This window comes from Antennarius striatus, chromosome 5, assembly GCF_040054535.1.
Source record: "Antennarius striatus isolate MH-2024 chromosome 5, ASM4005453v1, whole genome shotgun sequence".
Classification (NCBI taxonomy): domain Eukaryota; kingdom Metazoa; phylum Chordata; class Actinopteri; order Lophiiformes; family Antennariidae; genus Antennarius; species Antennarius striatus.
Genome location: NC_090780.1, coordinates 25945610 through 25962291, shown reverse-complemented (window position 1 = coordinate 25962291; position 16682 = coordinate 25945610). Strand labels below are relative to the sequence as shown.

The 16682-nt window shown below is 44.1% G+C and overlaps 3 protein-coding genes across 3 annotated transcripts; all 3 read left to right on the top strand.

Moving 5' to 3' along the window:
- The first annotated feature begins 1488 nt into the window (after positions 1-1488).
- LOC137595089 (zinc finger protein 79-like) lies at positions 1489-7891 on the top strand. Its single transcript, XM_068314923.1, has 3 exons — positions 1489-1930; positions 2098-2274; positions 6658-7891. Exons 1-3 carry the CDS (start codon positions 1762-1764, stop codon positions 7770-7772), a joined length of 1461 nt encoding a protein of 486 aa, XP_068171024.1. The 5' UTR covers positions 1489-1761; the 3' UTR covers positions 7773-7891.
- A 3367-nt stretch (positions 7892-11258) lies between these two features.
- LOC137595646 (uncharacterized) lies at positions 11259-14596 on the top strand. Its single transcript, XM_068315860.1, has 4 exons — positions 11259-11559; positions 11727-11903; positions 14204-14345; positions 14479-14596. The coding sequence occupies exons 1-4, from the start codon at positions 11391-11393 to the stop codon at positions 14594-14596; spliced, it is 606 nt and encodes a 201-aa protein (XP_068171961.1). The 5' UTR covers positions 11259-11390.
- Positions 14597-14676: 80 nt separating this feature from the next.
- On the top strand, positions 14677-15309 carry LOC137595645 (zinc finger protein 501-like). Its single transcript, XM_068315859.1, is given in 1 exon segment — positions 14677-15309. A coding segment is annotated over 1 exon segment (540 nt). The 5' UTR covers positions 14677-14769.
- Positions 15310-16682: the final 1373 nt, after the last annotated feature.

Sequence of the window (16682 nt, the reverse complement as noted above, 5' to 3'; positions counted from 1 at the left end):
TATATTTTGATCTCGCACAAGTTCCTCCTGAGGAGACTCACCTGGGTGATTCTGCCTTATTAAAATCGACCAAACCACAACACGACGTCTGCTCGTTCTACACGCTACAGTGAGCGCGAGGAGTTAGTCAGACCCTCCAGAGGAATCATAAGCTGACACTTATGGAGGGTCCTGTTGGGTTTCTCTATCTGTTCAAGTACTTTGTAATGTCTGCTGATGTGTTGAAGCGGTATACAAATAAAGGTTGACTGATTATCACTGTGCCTCCGAAAAAGATGCAAAAGTTGGAGAAAAACCAAGTGACAGTGAGTGCTGTCTTGAATAACAATCAAAAGTGGAGAAGGTTCTGTCATCTTGGTGCAGCGTCCACAGGAAAACACAGAACATGAATTAAAGGAAACGACTGAGTGAAAAGCAAAAATGAAAAAACAACAACAACTATTTTATCTTTATTTCTACAAGGTTTTTCATGACTGCCAGGATTTAAAATGTTGATGAAACTAATATGATTTTACTTTTTTTACTTTTACTTAAGTTATGACATTATTAATAAAGTCAATACAATTAACAGTTTAGTTTTTATATTGTACTATTGGCAGAACTCAATCCATTTGTACGTTTCTACCGTATATTCTGTTGTTACTTTTGGGATGCATAAACATCATGTTGGGATGCACATTTTTTTCCTTGAAGCGCATCCCAGGGATGCACTACTTTGTGGAGGTAAAATTAACTCTGGTGATGTCAACAGAGGGTTTAATTTGAAGGCGGTGAAGCTTCCATGAAGACCAAAGATTAGTGATGATGAGATGAAGCCTCATGAAGCACTGAAGCCTTCCGTCTGAGGAGTTACCGCATGAGCCAAAGCTTCATGGTGCTTCATTTGCTCTACTGCGCCACCAGGTGGAGAATAGACGTGTGACGCTGAAATGCTGATGCTCATGGAGAACAATGTGCTTGACTTACTTGGGTTTGGGGGAACATTTATTCATTTTGATTCAGGAGGGCAGCTTTTCTACAGGGCCTGTCTTCTTTGATTAGATCTTTGTTGTTTGAGTGGTTTCACCAAATGGAGACAAAACCTTCAGACCTTCCACCTTCATTCCTTGATGCTCCTCTGACAGGAGCCCCAGCAGCTCCAGCAGCTCCAGCGGACTCCCTCAGGTCATCGGTGCTGCTTTGGTCGGTGGTTTCTGGGCTGAAGGGTAGAAACCATGAGGCTTCCACCCCCCAGGATCAACATTAGATTTAACATTTAATTCATAGTAATCCCTCGTGACTCGCGGTTAATGCGTTCCAGGACCACCCGCACAAAACGAAATTCGGTGGGACAGAAACAAACTGTTTATTGACGTGATCCAGGACCCCCCTCTGGTCCCCAGGAGGGATCGATGATCCCGTTTCCTCAACCGGTCACGTGAAATGGCCGCCTCGCGACACTCCGCACGTCACCACTGACGTCATCAAGCCGCGCCTGTGACCTCTCCCGTCGGACCCCCCCAGTCCCGGCTGTAGCTCCGACAAAGAGCGGGTTGAACCTGAACGGAGCTAAATGGTGTCAACGTGGAGTCGGAGCGTCTGGAGAGATTCTCTGCTGTCTGCCTTTGTCTCTGGAGCTTCACGCGTGGATCAGCTCGTCCCGTCAAGCTAACGAAGCTAGCTTAGCCTGCTAGCCGGAAACCATCTCCACTCGGAGCACCTCAGCAAACAGATCGGAACGGATCGAGTCTGGAGGAAAAGTTGTGCTGTGAAGGAGTCCAGATGTGTGACGTCCAGACGCTGAGAGCTTTTGTCCTGCAGCGACTAACTGCTGCTGCTGAAGACATCATGGAGCAGTTTGTGAGAACGTTAGCAAACGAGGAGACACTTTGTGGACGACAGAAGCTCCTGGAGGCTGTTTTCAGTCCTCAGGTCCACCTCCAGAGAGCAGGTGGGTTCCTGTCGGTTCTTTCTGGGTTCAGCTTCTCTGCTGGATTCCACACGTGTGAACCATTCAGTGGTGATTTCTTCACCTGGTAGTGATTGTTCTAAAGTTGTGGTGTCAGCGCTTTGAGTGTCAGCAGCGTCTTCAAGGTGTGTTTGTTTCATCATTCTCAGACGTCCAGCTGCTGGTGGGGACTAAAGAAGAGGTTGACCCTGAGCAGCAGGATTTAAGGTCCCCTCTGGACCAGGACGACCCCCCAGAACCTCCACACGTCAAAGAGGAACAGGAGGAACTACAGACCAATCAGGAGGGAGAGCTGCTGAAGGTCAAGGGTCAACCATCACCACCAGGTGAAAAGAAAGTGAATGAAGTGTGTTTGGAGAAGAAAAGAGTTGTTGAACGAATGAGATGAAGTTAGGAGAGGAGTGATCATCATCATCATCATCATCATCATCATCATCATCATCATCATCATGTTCCTTCTCTGAAGGTTTATCTTCTTGATCTTCTCACGTATCAATGATACACTTAAAGTTGTCTCCATGGTTTCTTGTCTGATTGTTGGGGATCCATGTCCAACAGTCTTTCAGTCTTTGTCCATTTTGAGGACCGTTGGTCAAACACTTTCTGCTTTCTGATGTCTGCATTGTTCATCCTAGATGGGTGCTAAATGTTTCAGCTCACCAGCAATGCAGATGAGTTGATCGATGTAATACCAGTTGTTTAGTGGAAGTCCACGTTTGAGTATTTGAACTTCCTCTCCTCTCTCCGACCTTCGCTCATACTATCCTCATCCTCCTCCCTTCGTCTCCTATATACACCTTTCACCATCTTCCTCTCTCCTGGCTTTCATCGAGGGCAGACGTATTCCTCCTTGTCTCGTCTTCTCTGTCTAACTCTCATCACTGCTTCTCCTGTCTGGAGAACTTCTGTCTGCTGTCTCTTCAGGGAGGAGTGGAGAGTCGTGTACCTGGCAGTTCTTTTCGTGGAGGATGTTGAAGCTCTATATGTGTTTGGATTAATAATATCAGGGCTTCTGCTCCTTGGAGTGATCGTTGTCCTGGTGATTCAAAAAACTGGAAAGACGGCAGCAAATCAGGAAGTCCAAAGGCTGACTGAGTTGTTAGGTGAGATGGTCCAGGTGTGAATGTTTAAGCTCGGTTGAGAGGTGTATCTTCAATGACGACACAGGTTGTATTACAAACAAGGTTTACTGAAGAAGTTCAGCAGTAGACAAATGTGTTGAGGATACAGCGCTGGGCTCTTCAGCTGAAGCAGCAACAAACCTCTGGAGAAGGTTGAATGTGATCTTCACAGTGTTTGGGTTAGACTCTTCTTGAGGGATGAGCCCAGAATGTCCATTGACCGTGATCTTTATGGTGTCTACTTTAGGTTCTCACTGAGGGATGTGGAACTCCACGTAGGATGCTAATACCGTCTATGTAGACTGGACTGTCCTCAAACGCGTCACGGCCAGAGACTGTTTCCTGTTCAGCTTCGTGGCGTTTGAGCTCAGGTGTGACCATGTCCTCACCTCAGCCTCGGACACGTTGTGTCCAGACTGAGAACACAAGAAACACAAGTGCACATTTTCCTGCCCAGTTTGGGGCAGGAGCCATTTGTGTCTTGGTTTGAGTCTCGTTAGTTTCCAGTTGAGCTTAAGCTCAGCTGTTTTTCTCAAGTCTGTTTCTAAATCACTACATTTCTTTTGATATTTGTCATAAAAGTGGTAACATCTCTCTCTCCTTGACTTTGCTCTTTCTTCAACCTCCTCTTCACTGTGTTCTTGTTAACTTTGGGTTGTTCTCGTGGTCTTCCAACAGGGACAGCTGATATCCTTCCCCATCACTTTTAACTTCCCTTGTTTGGCCTTTGCTACCTCTACCTTCACCTTACGCTGCATCTCCCTGTACTCCTGTCTACTCTCCTCAGTCCTCTCAGGGTCCCACTTCTTCTTAGCTAACCTCTTTCTCTGTATACACTCCTGTACCTCCTCATTCCACCACCAAGTCTCCTTATCTACTTTCCTTCCAGATGACACACCAAGTACTCTCCTACCTGTCTCCCTGATCACATTAGCTGTAGTTGTCCAGTCATCTGGAAGCACCTCCTGACCACCCAGAGCCTGTCTTAACTCCTTCCTAAAAGTCCTGCAACACTCTTCCTTTTTCAGCTTCCACCATTTTGTCTTCTGCTCTGTCTTTGTCCTCTTGATCTTCCTCACCACCAGAGTCATCCTACACACCACCATCCTATGCTGTTTGGCTACACTCTCACCTACCACTACTTTACAGTCACTGATCTCCTTCAGGTTACACCGTCTACACCAGATGTAGTCTACCTGTGTGCTCCTACCTCCACTCTTATAGGTCACTCTATGTTCCTGCCTCTTCTGGAAGAAAGTATTCACTACAGCCATTTCCATCCTTTTTGCAAAGTCAACTACCATCTGTCCTTCTGCGTTCCTCTCCTGGATACCAAACCTGCCCATCACCTCCTCATCACCTCTGTTTCCTGCACCAACATGTCCATTGAAGTCTGCTCCAATGACAACTCTCACTTCTAGGTATGCTCTGCATCACTTCATCAGAGTCCGACCAGAATTTCTCCTTCTCCTCCAGCTCATATCCTACCTGTGGAGCATACCCACTAACAACATTGAACATCACACCTTCTATTTCTAGCTTCAGACTCATCACTCTATCTGACACTCTTTTTACCTCCAGGACATTCCTAACAAACTCCTCCTTCAAGATAACTCCTACTCCATTTCTCTTCCCATCTACACCATGATAGAACAACTTGAACCCTGCTCCTAAACTTCTAGCCTTGCTACCTTTCCACCTGGTGTCCTGTACACACATTATGTCTACCTTCCTCCTCTGCATCATGTCAACCAACTCTCTACCTTTTCCTGTCATAGTTCCAACATTCAACGTCCCTACTCTCAGTCCTATACTCTTGGTGTTCCTCTTCTCTCTCTTCCTACGAACACACTTTCCTCCTCTCCTTCTTCGACCAACAGTAATCCAATTTCCACCGGCACCCAGTAGGTCAACAGCATCCAGTAGGTCAACAGCGCCGTCGTTGTTAAACCGGGCCTCGACCGATCCGGTATGGAAGTCATAGGTTTGATTTGCATCTTTGATGTGGCAAAAGTTTTACGCCAGATGCCCTTCCTGACGCAACCCTCTGTATTTATCCTGGCTTGGGACCGGCACAATAATACCCTGGCTTGTTGTGCCCTAACCCTAACCTTGCTGCTACATATCAGGGACAAAGTCTAATATCTGGAAATGGATGGTTATGAACGTCTCAAAATTCAGTGTCTGAACTGATTGACAACATTTTGTGTTGAGAGGTGTTTGTTGACTGGGGGACGGGAATTCCACAAGCCAGTTGGCTTCTACCCGTCAGTCCTTCTTTCAGATGTTGTTGTTGATGTGATGAAGGTGTGAAGTCTGTTATAATAACATGTCTTAAAAAATGAATAAATAAAATTGATGTCAACACTGCATGTGATTATTTCTTGACTTGACATTTTTTCTTTTGAATTTCATTTATAAAACACACTTAACCAATAAAAATGTGGATTTCAAATCTTCTCTTCTTGGTGTATTCTATTGATTAGTCATGCACTACAATTTTGTAATGTCCTAGAATTCAGATTCTTTATTTGGGGGCCTTTAGCAGGTATGTGATTAAAATGCGATTAATTAGATTATTAATTACAAATCCTGTAATTAATTAGGTTAACAGCACTACTTTAATGTTAAAATTGAAATGAATCAAGAACATACTGGATGGAATCCTGTTACTGCTGACGCTCATTTGTAATCTGTCATTTCAAACTGGGGTGTTTCCTAACAGAATGAAAAGTTGCACCATCATATAAGAATGAGGATACATATGATTAATGTAGACCTGGCTACGATGCAGTAGGTGGCAGAGTTAACGCTGCTGACGATGAGTCTGAGGGGACCTCCTTGTTTGTGAATTTTGGGGAGGCCTTGTATGCATGAAATGGCTTCACCAGGGTCCAGGTGATGGGGTCACAAGCAGTTTATTGCTTTCACTGCCACTGCACCCAGAGTCTACCCTGCCTCATGCCCCCAGTCGGCTGGGATAGGTTCTAGCACCCCACAGCCTCAGACTGCAGAAGAAGTGGGTATTGACAATGAATGAATTATTGTTTTTTCCTTCTGTATACATTCTGTATACATTCCATAAATCTTCCATTTGTAGCTTCTGGTTGGGTCGCACTTCAGGGTCTCATGGGTGTTACTGTCACTGAGTAAAGACATTACCTTGTCATGGTGATCCAGTGTTCAAATATGTAAATGTTTAACTCTATGAATTTTTATTAATTGATTTATACTCAAACTGTACATCAGTGCTTTTACACTGTGGATGTAATTAATTGTCTCAACACGATGTTGGAAGTCTGTTCTTGTCCTTGAAGTCTTCCTGTGTTTCCAGTGACAGACAACGTAAAAAGGCTGATGAAGGTTAGAGGTCATGTTCTGACACCAGTAAAAAAGATTCACTTCCGACGCTTTTGGTACGATATAAATCGGAACAATTTTCTGAAGCCCTTTACAGAAATTTAATCTGAAAATCATTCATTTTATATATTTATGAGACACAAATTTATCAGTTTGAATATTTCATAATTTAGTGGTTAATTAGAGCAATGACTACCAAATATAAATATGCATTTCTTTGTTGTTCAGATGTCCAGCTGCTGTTGCTGACTAAAGAAGAGGCTGACCCTGAGCAGCAGGATTTCTTCCCAGGTCCTCCACACATCAGAGAGGAACAGGAAGAAGTCCAGACCAATCAGGAAAACGAGCAGCTGCAAGAGCTGAAGGAGGAGGATGTCACAGAGTTAACATTCTCTCCAGTTCCTGTGAAGAGTGAAGATGATGAAGAGCAGCCTCAGTCCTCACTGCCTCATGATGAAGAGATGAAAACAGAGACTGATGGAGAACCAGAACCAGACCCAGACAGTTACTTTCAGAGAGATGGACGTTTACAACCAGATGAAGACCAGATGTCAGACTCCTCTGAACCAGAGGATGGAGACAGTTGTGACCTGGAGGAGACCAGTGAACCTCAGTCAGACTTCAACCAGTTGAGAAACAACCAAGAACCTGAATGTAATCCTGGACCTACACCAGTTAGCTCCTCTGAATGTTGTTCAAGATCTGGTGACAAGAACCGTCTGCAGGAACACAGTGGAGTTCAGACAGGAAAGAAAAGATTTAGTTGTTCAGATTGTAAAAAGAGTTTTCAATACAGATCACGTTTTTATGTTCACATGAGAACCCACACAGGAGAGAAACCCTTCAGGTGTTCAGTGTGCAGTAAAAGATTTGGTAAGGCTGGAAATCTAACACGACACCTGAGAATCCACACAGGAGAGGAACCCTTCAGGTGTTCAGTATGCAGTAAAGGATTTAATTGTATTGCACATCTTACACAGCACATGAGAATCCACACAGGAGAGAAACCCTTCAGTTGTTCATGGTGTAGTAAAGGATTTAGTGAAGCAGGAATCCTAACAAAACACATGCGAATTCACACAGGAGAGAAACCATTTAGTTGTTCAGTGTGCAGTAAAAGATTTAGTCAGGCTGCAACTCTAAGACAACACATGAGAACCCACACAGGAGAGAAACCCTTCAGTTGTTCAGTGTGCAGTAGAGGATTTAGTCGGTCTGGAGATTTAAACCGGCACATGAGACTCCACACAGGAGAGAAACCATTTAGTTGCTCTGTGTGCAGCAAAGGATTTAATCGTGTTGGAAGTCTTTCACAGCACATGAGAGTCCACACAGGAGAGTAACCCTTCAGGTGTTCAGTGTCTAGTCAGGCTGGACATCTAAGACGACACATGAGAATCCACCCTAAGGAGAAGCCTGTCAGTCGAAGTGTTTGTAATAAAAGCTTTTCTTCGATTGTTAATGTCCGTAAACACTTGCATGACAGTAAAAAACTTTTTTCTATTTTCGGTGAACGCTCATTTTCTCAGAGATTTCTTAAGTTTTTCATTTTGTTTTTCTTTTTTTTAATTTCATATACTATATTAATCACTGGAGGGGAAATTATGTAATTGAACACTCTTTCACACTGTTATTAGTCATGTATATACATATATACAGTGTATACAGGTCCATAATACACATACTTAGGGGGCCTGTAGAAATGCAGTGTGGGGGAGGTAGAGAGGCAGGCAGCTCCTTCATGGTGCGCCCTGATGAGCAACTTGTAGAAGCGACCGCAGTTTGCTCAAGGTTGCCTTGGCAGTAGTCAGGAGGTGAGCTGACGCCGCCCAATGTCAGCTCACACTCTGAGGCGGCTGGACGGGCGGGAGTGGGAATCAAACCGCTGATCTTGGGAGCACTGGAGGACCTGCTCTTCCGCCCACTCTACTGCTAAGCCACTGTCGCCCATATGCTGGATGCCCAGTTGTGCCCCGGTCAATCCTCAATCCCCGGCCATAAATGCCGGAGATTGAGCCCGGCAGCACACATGTGAAGCATGTGATCCACCACTGAGCGACATCCCCAGCTCTTGTGTGTTCATAACAGTTATGGAATTAGTTAAAGTGGTTTATTAGCAAGTCTTTTATTGTGGGTGTCACTCTGCCCATCAATGACTCTCTTCTGCTTTGGCCCTGTGTTCTTACCGAGGGCTTGGGTCATCCATGCTTCTCACACAGACTTAGACAGAAATTGGTCCATAATGCTATTATATCTTCCCCAAAACTAAAGATGGATAAAAGTCAATCCCCAAAGTGCAAACCAGACCAGAATATTGTTGTGTTTGAAGTACGTTGCTGCACAAGCTGCTGGAACAAACCTGGAGCCAGAGGTGGGGATGCTAATAGCTCCTCTGCTAATAGTCCAGTTTCAGGCAGTGACACACAGGGTTCGCATGTATGTAAAGTAGAATTTAACATTTGAGGCAAATTTCAGGGGGTCCACAGGTTTCTGCTATCTAAGGCATTCACTGAGCAGTTCATCTGTTGGGGCCATCTTCCTGATGTACTCTTGGATTTTTGATGTCTCATCCTGGACAGGGGCCCTGATGCTCACTAGTCCTCGGCCTCCCTCTTTCCGCTTAGGGTACAGCCTCAGGATGCTGGACTTGGGGTGAAACCCTTAAAGGCCATCTCGCGAGACTCTGTACGTCACCATTGACGTCATCAAGCCGCGCCTGTAGACTCTCCCAGTCGGACACACTGAGTACTGGGTGTAGCTTTGACAAAGAGCGAGTTGAACTTTAACGGAGCTAAATGGTAGTGATGGGCAAATGAAGCTTTTGTGAAGCACTGAATCACTTGAGCCAACTGGTTCGAAAATGGGTTCATTACTCGAAGCTTCAGCTATAGTGACCTCTCCTGGCCAAGTTCAAACCCTGAACTGCAGGTTAGTTTGACAAGAAGCTGTCAGCTACACACATGGACCATCACCTCCTTTTTGCTTGGACTTAGAGTATCTTTCATTTTAAATGTTGAGATACCCTAGACTGAATATTATATTCTATTCACTTATAATAATTGACAAATGTGTGGAGTGTTGTTGAGGAGCGAATGCAGGGAAAACCTGGTATTGGTTTGGTGTGCTTGTGAACTATGGAAGGGCTGATAATTTGGGATGAGGGTGGTCAAAGATTTTTATTGAGATGCATTATTTTTTCCACAGTATTTGGATTAAGTCTTTCTTTCTTTTAGTCACAATTTCTCCGCATGTGGAGAAGACTCGTTCACATGGAACAGATGAAGCCGGCGTACATAATTTTTTCCCCCCAGTTTAAGCAAATTTGGGTAAACACTCTGGTGGTTCTTCCAGTAATCCACTGGTCTTCTGAGCTGGCCAGCGGTGGTTCGGTCAAGTACCGCTGCACCTCCACAGTTGCGTCTGCAGTAGCCTCCTTGCCCTCCTTGCATCCGAAGCATCTCGATCCAGCGTTTCCCAAAGGTTCCTATCTGAGAGACAAACACGACAACAATCATCAGCATTTTAACTTACTGGAAAAAAAATACTATTAATAATATTACTTGTGGATGTTAGAGTTTCAGCAGATGCTGGTTGAGCCGATGTGGAGGGCTGTTCCTCAGAGACTGTGGGGAGGGTGGTTTTGTTTCTTATAGATTCGAAGCATTGTGCTGTCAGTCGCCTCACTGCTGCCTGGGCCTGTCCTTGATTGTAGAATCCAATAGTTTTAAATCTTGGATCCAGCAGCGTCGACATCGTCAGTGCCGTTTGCTTTCCGTGATCTCAATTTTTTTTTTCATCAATGACACTAAGTTTTGTCCCAGTTGTTTCGCTGTTTCATGGGTTGTTTTTCCCGTAGCGTCAAACAAATACAACATAAGCATTTTCACCATTGGGATCACTTTGGACACTGACTCTCTTTTCCTCAGAGAGTTCCACCGTTGCCTGGAAAAGGGGGAAAGTAACTGGAGGCATGTTGCTGTCGTGTCATCCTCATCAGAAGATGACATCAGTTTTTAGTGTTGAGAGCTGCACCCACAGACTGTCTCTTCGTATAAGCGTCGCAGCATGAGGAAGGTGCTGTTCCAGCGTGTGTCCACCTCTTGAATCAGTGTTTTGACAGGAATGCCCATCTGCTCTTGCACGTCTTTCAGTTTTTCTTTGGCTGTTGTGCTGGCTCTAAAGAAAGACACCACCTTCCGTGCCCTTGTGCGTAGTTCGTTGAGGCCAGGGGTTGAATCCAGAGACTTTTTAACAACCAGATTCAAAGAATGTGCAAAACAGTGTACTCCCAGGAGCACTGTGGCCAGCTTCATGGGGTCCTCCATGTAGTGGCAGGTCACTGCAAGATACGCCTCCATGTTAATGGACGTCCACATATCAGCAGTGAGACTCACAGCCTCCACCCTCACCATGACAGCCTTGGCCTTGGTCTCCTCCTCCTCATGTTTCTGAAGCACCTTGCTCTTGAGAGCTCGCCTGGATGGAAGAACGAACAACTCTCCGACTAAAACCCACAAACGGGGCATTTTCCAGGTCGTATATAAAGGAGTTTTGGCGCTAACATTCAAACCTGTCACAGGTGAGGAGGCGTGTCAGTGAATGACGTCCTTGGACCCCGAACCAGTCAGGTGGTTCCCTCGGGAAACAAAGCAGTTGCTGCTTTGGACGTCATTGTCACGTGACTATCTTCAGCCCCAACGCGAGCTCCAGAGCAGTGGTTCTATTGAATTGTAGTTCTGGGGTTTGAAACGTGTACCGAAGCTTCAGTGTCCAACTGATCACTAGATTCTCTGCTGTCTGCCTTTGTCTCTGAAGCTTCCACGCGTGGATCAGCTCGTCCCGTCAAGCTAACGAAGCTAGCTTAGCCTGCTAGCCGGAAACCATCTCCACTCGGAGCACCTCAGCAAACAGATCGGAACGGATCGAGTCTGGAGGAAAAGTTGTGCTGTGAAGGAGTCCAGATGTGTGACGTCCAGACGCTGAGAGCTTTTGTCCTGCAGCGACTAACTGCTGCTGCTGAAGACATCATGGAGCAGTTTGTGAGAACGTTAGCAAACGAGGAGACACTTTGTGGACGACAGAAGCTCCTGGAGGCTGTTTTCAGTCCTCAGGTCCACCTCCAGAGAGCAGGTGGGTTCCTGTCGGTTCTTTCTGGGTTCAGCTTCTCTGCTGGATTTCACACGTGTGAACCATTCAGTGGTGATTTCTTCACCTGGTAGTGATTGTTCTGAAGTTGTGGTGTCAGCGCTTTGAGTGTCAGCAGCGTCTTCAAGGTGTGTTTGTTTCATGATTCTCAGACGTCCAGCTGCTGGTGGGGACTAAAGAAGAGGTTGACCCTGAGCAGCAGGATTTAAGGTCCCCTCTGGACCAGGACGACCCCCCAGAACCTCCACACGTCAAAGAGGAACAGGAGGAACTACAGACCAATCAGGAGGGAGAGCTGCTGAAGGTCAAGGGTCAACCATCACCACCAGGTGAAAAGAAAGTGAATGAAGTGTGTTTGGAGAAGAAAAGAGTTGTTGAACGAGAGAGATGAGATGAAGATAGGAGAGGAGTGATCATCATCATCATCATCATCATCATCATCATCATCATCATCATCATGTTCCTTCTCTGAAGGTTTATCTTCTTGATCTTCTCACGTATCAATGATACACTTAAAGTTGTCTCCATGGTTTCTTGTCTGATTGTTGGGGATCCATGTCCAACAGTCTTTCAGTCTTTGTCCATTTTGAGGACCGTTGGTCAAACACTTTCTGCTTTCTGATGTCTGCATTGTTCATCCTAGATGGGTGCTAAATGTTTCAGCTCACCAGCAATGCAGATGAGTTGATCGATGTAATACCAGTTGTTTAGTGGAAGTCCACGTTTGAGTATTTGAACTTCCTCTCCTCTCTCCGACCTTCGCTCATACTATCCTCATCCTCCTCCCTTCGTCTCCTATATACACCTTTCACCATCTTCCTCTCTCCTGGCTTTCATCGAGGGCAGACGTATTCCTCCTTGTCTCGTCTTCTCTATCTAACTCTCATCACTGCTTCTCCTGTCTGGAGAACTTCTGTCTGCTCTGTCTCTTCAAAAACCATCAGGACCATTTATGGAACTGAGAAGCTGGACTCTCAACTCAGTGGATAAAATGGTTTCAACATGGAATGCTGGTCCAGAGGAACCTATCAGCCCTGATTGGATGTTTACGTGAGGGACTCTTGGGAGGGGTGGAGAGTTATATACCTTCATGTGTTTGGATTTATAATATCAGGGCTTCTGCCCCGTGGAGTGAGCGTTGTCCTGTTGATTCAAAAAATTGGAAAGATGTCAGCAAAACACGAACTCCAAAGGCTGACTGAGTTGTTAGGTGAGATGGTCCAGGTGTGAATTTTTTATCCCGAACCTTTTTATTTTTATGTATTTATTTAGTTAATTTTTTCAGACATGTTAATATAACAGACTTCACACCTTCATCATATTTACAACATCAACAACAACATCCAATAATAAGGGGGCTGACGGTAGAAGATAATAGGTTTGTGAAATTCCCCCAGAATCAACAAAACATCTCTCATTAGAATATGTAATCAACAAACTCAGACATTAAAAGTCTTCAACCAGCTCCTCCAGTGAATTCTGACAGATGTTCATACCCTTATCCACTTCCAGATATTAGCCTTTACCCTAGAGTATAACCATGGTTACATTCTTCCCAGGAACACAAGGTTTGTTAACATCATGGATAGTCAAAACTAGATGTTGACCTTCCAGTGTTCTCCACAAGAATATAATGATCATATTAACCTCTTTCAGCAGACAGTGTTTAAGAAGAATTAACCAGTTAGTTACACTTTAACAAACTGGGTATTATATTGTCAAAAGATATCAACATGCTCTTTAAAGTCTCAAAGTTAATGTTATCACATGTTATCACAAATACATGTTTGTTTTGTTCATTAGTCCGTGTTTCTGACATCAATGATGTTGATTTTTTCGACTGTTCCATGAAATACTTGATGTGCCCAAAATCGTAGAGCTCCACTATTGAAGTGACTCTGTTGTACTGATCTCTGGTGTTGTAACAACTCTTGTTCGTCTTTATTGATCATATTTCACCAACTCCTCTGCACTCCTGATCACCATTGTTTTCATCTGGTCTGGAGAAAGCCCCTTTGTTCTGATCAAGATCCTGCAGGTGTTGGTCCAGGTGTTGGTCCAGGTGTTGGCCCAGTTGTTGGTCCAGGTGTTGGTCCAAGTGTTGGTCCAGGTGTTGTCCATCAGTCCATTCGTCTTCAGTTGTCGAGCTTTTTTAGCGATATCAGCATTCTTTTTAGTGAGATTCTCATTAGTGTAGACATTTTTTCCTTTCAGTTTGAAGCCTTGTTTCAGAAGAACAATTTTGTGTTTATGATTGTTGAATTTCATCAGCACTGAGGTGGTCTCCTACCTCCAGATGGTGATGGGTAACATGTCTCAATCTGGTCTGCAGAGGAGGAAGGTAGACATACTGTGTGTCCAGGAGACCAGGTGGAAAGGTAGCAAGGCTAGAAGTTTAGGAGCAGGGTTCAAGTTGTTCTATCATGGTGTAGATAGGAAGAGAAACGGAGTTGGTGTTATCTTGAAGGAGGAGTTTGTTAGGAATGCCCATTACAGAAATTTAATTCGAAAATTATTCATTTTCTATGTTTATGAAACACTAATTTATCAGTTTGAATATTTCATAATTTAGTGGTTAATTAGAGCAATGACTACCAAATATAAATGTATGCTTTTCTTTGTTGTTCAGATGTCCAGCTGCTGTTGGTGACCAAGGAAGAGGCTGAGGATTTCCTCCCTGAGTTTCCACACATCAGAGAGGAACAGGAAGAAGTCCAGACCAATCAGGAAAATGAGCAGCTGCAAGAGCTGAAGGACGAAGATGTCACAGAGTTAACATTTTCCTCAGTTCCTGTGAAGACTGAAGATGATGAAGAGCAGCCTCAGTCCTCCTTGCCTCGTGATGAAGAGATGAAAACAGAGACTGATGGAGAACCAGAACCAGACCCAAAGTGTTACTTTCAGAGAGATGGACGTTTACAACCAGATGAAGACCAGATGTCAGACTCCTCTGAACCAGAGGATGGAGACAGTTGTGACCTGGAGGAGACCAGTGAACCTCAGTCAGACTTCAACCAGTTGAGAAACAACCAAGAACCTGAATGTAATCCTGGACCTACACCAGTTAGCTCCTCTGAACGTTGTTCAAGCTCTGGTGACAAGAACCGTCTGCAGGAACACAGTGGAGTTGAGAAAAGATTTAGTTGTTCAGTTTGCAAAGAGAGTTTTCCTTTGAGATCACGTTTTAATATTCATATGAGAATCCACACAGGAGAGAAACCCTCAAAGTGTTCAGTGTGTGGTAAACCATTTAGACATGCTGGAAATGTAAGGTACCACATGAGAATCCACACAGGAGAGAAACCCTTCAGGTGTTCAGTGTGCAGTAAAGAATTTACAAAGGCTGCATGTCTCAAACAACACATGAGAACCCACACTGGAGAGAAACCCTTCAGTTGTTCAGTATGCGGTAAAATATTTAGTCGGGCAGGATATCGAAGGGAACACATGAGAATCCACACTGGAGAGAAACTCTTCACTTGTTCAACGTGCAGTAAAAAATTTACTCACTCTGGAAACCTAACACGACACATGAGAATCCACACATGAGAGAAACCCTCCGAGTGTTCAGTGTGCAGTAGAGTATTTAGACACGATGGACTTCTAAGGTACCACATGAGAATCCACACAGGAGAGAAACCCTTCAAGTGTTCAACGTGCAGTAAAGAATTTACTCACTCTGGAAGTCTAAAACGACACATGAGAATCCACACTCAGGAGAACCCCACCAGTTAAAGTGTTGTAATAGTGCTGTCAGGCGATTAATTACAAATCCTGTAATTAGATTAATTTTTTAAATCTAATTAATCACATTTTAATCTCATACCTGCTAAAGGTCCCCAAATAAATTGGAATTCTAGGACATTACAAAAATGTAGTGCATGACTAATCAATAGAATACACCAAGAAGAGAAGATTTGAAATCCACATTTTTATTGGTTAAGTGTGTTTTATTGATGAAATTCAAAAGAAAAAAGGCCAAACACATCAGCAAACCAATTAGGCCAGGTGCATTTCTGAAAAATGTAATACGAATACAGTTAAATAAAATACAGAAATAAAATAAGGCTGAGTCTGAAACAGGCACATAAGCAGACTCTCAATCAGAATGAATATAAAGCTGACTCAATACAGCAATTCAAAATGAATAGTAGAACATGTCTCTAAATAAGGAAACTAAATAGTAAGATGCCAACAGGCTTTTCCTTTAAAGGGTGAGATAACGTTCAACTCTGTGTCCTTCACATGTTTTACATTTAACTGATACGTTAGTCTGGAGCTGCTTCAGTGATGTGAAGATTCTCTTTTACAAAAGGTACAAATATAATAATAATAATAATGGATTAGATTTCTATAACGCTTTTCTGGACACTCAAAGACTCTTTCCATCGGATCCATTATTCATCCACTCCTCCTTCATACCTGGTGGTGGTAACTACGTGTGTAGCCACATCTGCCCTGGGGCAGACTGACGGAGGGTCTACGGGGCAGAATCACTGCGTTTTTGTTGATAGTCCGTCTTTGTTCTTTCTAGAAATAAACTTTCCTCCCAAAGGTCCGGTGGTCTTGCCTCGCTCTCCTGTGTCGCGTCACTCTCTGTTGTCAGTCACTCTGCTTCTGACTAGTGGGGCAGGTAGGAAGTGACGTCACTGCAGCCTACGGGTCCCTCAATGGGACAAATTTAAAATGCTTGCACATTGACTTGCCACTCGCGATTAATTGTGTTAATTTTTATTGCGTGTTAATTTGCAGCGTAATTAATTATTCTAATTAATGCGTTAAAGTGACAGCCCTAGTTTGTAATAAAAGCTTTTGTTAAATAGTTAAATTCCGTAAACACTTGTGTGTACATGACAGTACGAAACGTCTTTTCAGCTTGTCCTGTTAGGGCTCACCACAGCATGTCATCCTTTTCTATTTTCGGTCAACACTCATATTTTGTTTGTCAAATATTTCTTTTAGTCTGGATGTCCATTTGTGCCCCCGCAGGGCTATAGATGTCGGGGGTTGAGCCCGGGAAAGCCCACGTGAAAAATGTGCTCTACCTCTGATAGACATCTCCAACGCATGTGTGTTCATGACAGTCATGGTATTAATTAATTTACATG

Excerpts from the sequence above, each read along its gene's own strand:
- LOC137595089 (XM_068314923.1), top strand. The coding sequence starts at position 1,762 with ATGTGTGACGTCCAGACGCTGAGAGCTTTTGTCCTGCAGCGACTAACT. Across the intron at positions 1,931-2,097 it reads GGTCCACCTCCAGAGAGCAG|ACGTCCAGCTGCTGGTGGGG; the intron begins GTGGGTTCCTGT and ends CATCATTCTCAG. Across the intron at positions 2,275-6,657 it reads GGGTCAACCATCACCACCAG|ATGTCCAGCTGCTGTTGCTG; the intron begins GTGAAAAGAAAG and ends TTTGTTGTTCAG.
- LOC137595646 (XM_068315860.1), top strand. The coding sequence starts at position 11,391 with ATGTGTGACGTCCAGACGCTGAGAGCTTTTGTCCTGCAGCGACTAACT. Across the intron at positions 11,904-14,203 it reads GGGTCAACCATCACCACCAG|ATGTCCAGCTGCTGTTGGTG; the intron begins GTGAAAAGAAAG and ends TTTGTTGTTCAG. Across the intron at positions 14,346-14,478 it reads AAGGACGAAGATGTCACAGA|AGAGATGGACGTTTACAACC; the intron begins GTTAACATTTTC and ends TGTTACTTTCAG.